The sequence below is a fragment of the Phalaenopsis equestris genome, unplaced genomic scaffold (genome assembly GCF_001263595.1).
Source record: "Phalaenopsis equestris unplaced genomic scaffold, ASM126359v1 Scaffold000094, whole genome shotgun sequence".
In the NCBI taxonomy this organism is placed as follows: Eukaryota; Viridiplantae; Streptophyta; class Magnoliopsida; order Asparagales; family Orchidaceae; genus Phalaenopsis; species Phalaenopsis equestris.
In genome coordinates this window covers 3,797,002-3,800,567 of record NW_018164536.1, presented here as the reverse complement: position 1 = coordinate 3,800,567, position 3,566 = coordinate 3,797,002, and the positions used below count along the sequence as shown (strand labels likewise).

Here is a 3,566-nt window from a genome sequence, read left to right as displayed (position 1 = left end):
AAATCAAACAATAACGAGCTGTTTTTGGCTGCCCTATTTACATACCTCACGCTTAAACTTCCATATTCACAAAGTATTTTAGCCTTTTGAACCTATGCTTAAAAAATGTGCATTTGAATTTTTTCTAAAAAATATGATAGAATTGATTGCTGTGCGAACATATAAAATGAGTTATTTACTTAAATGCCCCTTAAAGAAATGATGATACTATATATTATAAGATAATACCAAACTATAAGAATGTAGAATATGAACTCCGCCCTTACTTTAAAAAGCACTTTTTCCTCCACACAACTGAATCTTATATTCAAAATGTTCATTCTTCCATTATAGATCCAATATCCCCGACAATATTTCTCACAAATTTACAATCTAGTCAGGCATATTGTCATAAAACCCCATACACATTACAAAATATCAACATAACAAAAAAATAATAATAACATGAGGTATGCACTGCCCGCTAATATATTACACATTTTCAGTGTATGTAGCTTTCCCCCACTTCCAATACTCTTTAACCATTTCCCAATGAAGCACCCTCTAGGCCCTGCTTGCTCTCTAGCTCCCCATCACACGCTTCCCGGTGATCCTGACACGCGCGGCCCCACGAACACCAAAAGGTTCACACGCGTGGGTGCGTCAGAACCCGGTGTACTTACTTCTCACGAACTCCGAAGCTCCATCAAAGTCCAAAAGCTGCCAGACTTTCTCCGGTCAATCGGCTCAGATCCCCTTTGACCCAACCCTATGCACCCCAAGTCTTTAATTCCACAGTGAGCCCCTCTCTGGTATACTTATATAATAATACACAAATGGGCCGGAAACGAGCCGGCCTAGCCTCCCGGTCTAGAGCTCCACACGTGTGAGAGTGATCCCCTCGCACGCTTCCTGCCTCCTCGTGACACGTACGGGCATCCCTCGCTTCATCCTGACCGTGGGGAAGTTCACCACCTGGTCCTCCTCCGCCACCCACCTGTCGACCAAGCGTGCGAGCAACGTCGCCATGAATGTTATCAGACATATAGGCTTTTAAATGTCTTCATTTGCTTAAATTTTAAAATAAAAAAAAAAAATTATTCCAAGGCTTTTATTTTGTAATTATGTACTATTATTCGTCCTTTATGCCATTGTTTGTTAAAAAAATAAATTTAAAAAAATGAAGAAAAATTGCTATAAAATTCTGTTGACAGTCTTCAGTCAATAATAGCAACTGGGACCAAAATTCTATTTTGTTTGACCATTTTGTCGGGAAATATCTCCAATAAAATAATAAAAATATTTTATTTCTGATGGTAAATTCTATATTTCTAATATTTGGCACATAAGTTAATTTATAAGCCAATCTACAAATGCACGCACATTAATACTCAATATGCATAAAAGGAAATTAGGTGTTATTTCTTGAAACATGACAAGACATTAATGAAGGCAAAATAAAAGGGCAGGGAACCAAATAAGCACGCACGGGGCATCTTTCACCAACAAGATAGAACTATAAAGCAGTAGAGCGTACGTACACACATGCATGCATAGGGGTGAGGCCCAGTAAGTACGTGATAGCGATGTATGAAGCTAGGCGCATCTACTGATTCATGTGGTCAAGTATCTATTATGGTAAGGTGGAAGATGAATCGGATTCCCAATAGTAATGGTCCTGCCTTGTAATATGCATGCATGGGATGCATGCATGCATGAGGTCATCATTAATATCATCGTTGGGGTTGGCACGTGTGCATCATGGCACGTGTGGAGACATGGATTAGTAAGGGAAATAAAAGGTGAATTTTATGGTAAGTAATGCTTACGTGAAGCTGGTGACGAAATGGTGGAGAAATATGGAAGCTTCCAGCCTGGCCAGATCAAGCCCGGGGCAAAGCCGTTGCCCGCCTCCAAATGGAGTAAAGTTGCAAGTACTCACGTCCTTCGCCTGTTCGTTTCAATCAACAACATAATTGTCATAGCAACATGCTTACACAAGTGAGCCCATTCATACACAGACATTATATATATATATATATAATATATATATGAGAATTTTATTAACATAAGTACGAAAATTCATATTTCATAACTACTAGTGTTAATCATGGTCATTTTAAGTACATGAATATACGAAAGTTGATAGAGTTTATTTTATCACTCATATAAGTATTAACATTAATTAGTCTGCCAACTTATCATGCAATAGGACAAAACTATATGGATAATAAACAATATAAAATATACTATATAAATTCCTTAAGATTAGTAAGGAAATATAGCCAGAATTCCCAAAAAAATTTGAAAATAAACACATATTATATAGTAGTAGTTCAAAAGTGACAACTTTATATATATTTAAATAGGTATTTGTGAGACTTATAATTACCTTCCACCTCCATGGATTGAAGCTGAGGGGATCCTCGTAGATTGTCTCGTCGAGGTGAACTGACCTGAAGTAGGTGAAAACACACCAGCCCTTGGGAATGAAATGCCCCTTCACTTCCACATCCTTCACAGCCTTGCGCATGATTCCTCCTATTATGTTTCCTAGCCTTAGGGTCTCCGTTATGACCTGTCAAAATTTAATTTTTATATGAATTTCTTTGCATCAGTTATAATAGGATTTGAAAGAAATTGTCTGTAATTTTACTTACGTCTTGTGTAAATGACAATGACATGTAGTCATTCCACTGTAATTCTTGACCATGGTGAGATTTCCTTTCCTTGAGCTCCATGTTCTCCTCCTGGTCATTATTTAACTCAAATTGATGAGCATTCTAATTAACATATGCAAACATTGAATCAGAAATTTATCAGATATATTCTCCTGTGACGTGATTTTACTGAACTTCACATGTAATTCTACATGCTGAGTCCTAATATAATATTTTTTCCAAAAATCATTTTTTTCTATAGAAAAAAATAGATCATCTTTTCTTAACTTTATTTAAATCCACACCATACAAGATATTTTGCCCGGGCGGCCTTCCATGACCTCCACAAAAAACTCTCCGCAAAAAGACATAATAAATCCTTTAAAACAAAATTGCATTTTTTTTTTCTTTGAAAGTACTGCTAAAATATCTTATTGTCAGAAACAATTTTCTTAAGTACGATGAAAGATAAATATTTGTTATTTTCTTGAAAAAGATCTGAAAATTTCTTCCTTAAAAAAATAAAAAATTTTGTTTAAAAACTTGTGAATCAAAATAAATATTAATCATAATGTCAAGAATAAAGATGAAAAAATAAACTAATATATTATTTAAAATTAAATTAAAAAAAAAATTGTAGAGCACTAGTATTCTCCATGGACTAAAAAAATGCAATGTGACCATCATCATGCGCACATAGCATAAAGATCATGCACCATCACTAATCTACATAATCATCTCCAGTGAACATAATTTAACAACATCAATACCTACAAAAAAATTATAATATATATAAATAAAATCTATTCTAAAATTTATCCACAAAATATATATTATCAACTTTGATAAGTACACGTGCAACTTTTAAAATCATATCATACACGTGTGCACGGTTACAATCATATACATATAACTATATATATATAT

General features: G+C 34.7%; 1 protein-coding gene across 1 annotated transcript in view; it reads right to left on the bottom strand.

The window, feature by feature from the left end:
* Window positions 1-261: 261 nt before the first annotated feature.
* The window catches only part of LOC110020222 (cytochrome P450 90D2-like), a gene marked incomplete at its 5' end in the record, with an annotated part of 4,736 nt that continues 1,431 nt past the window's right edge, over window positions 262-3,566 (bottom strand). The window contains 4 exon segments of the mRNA XM_020718251.1: window positions 262-976; window positions 1,809-1,930; window positions 2,372-2,557; window positions 2,640-2,729. Coding sequence (XP_020573910.1) covers window positions 850-976; window positions 1,809-1,930; window positions 2,372-2,557; window positions 2,640-2,729 — 525 coding nt within the window.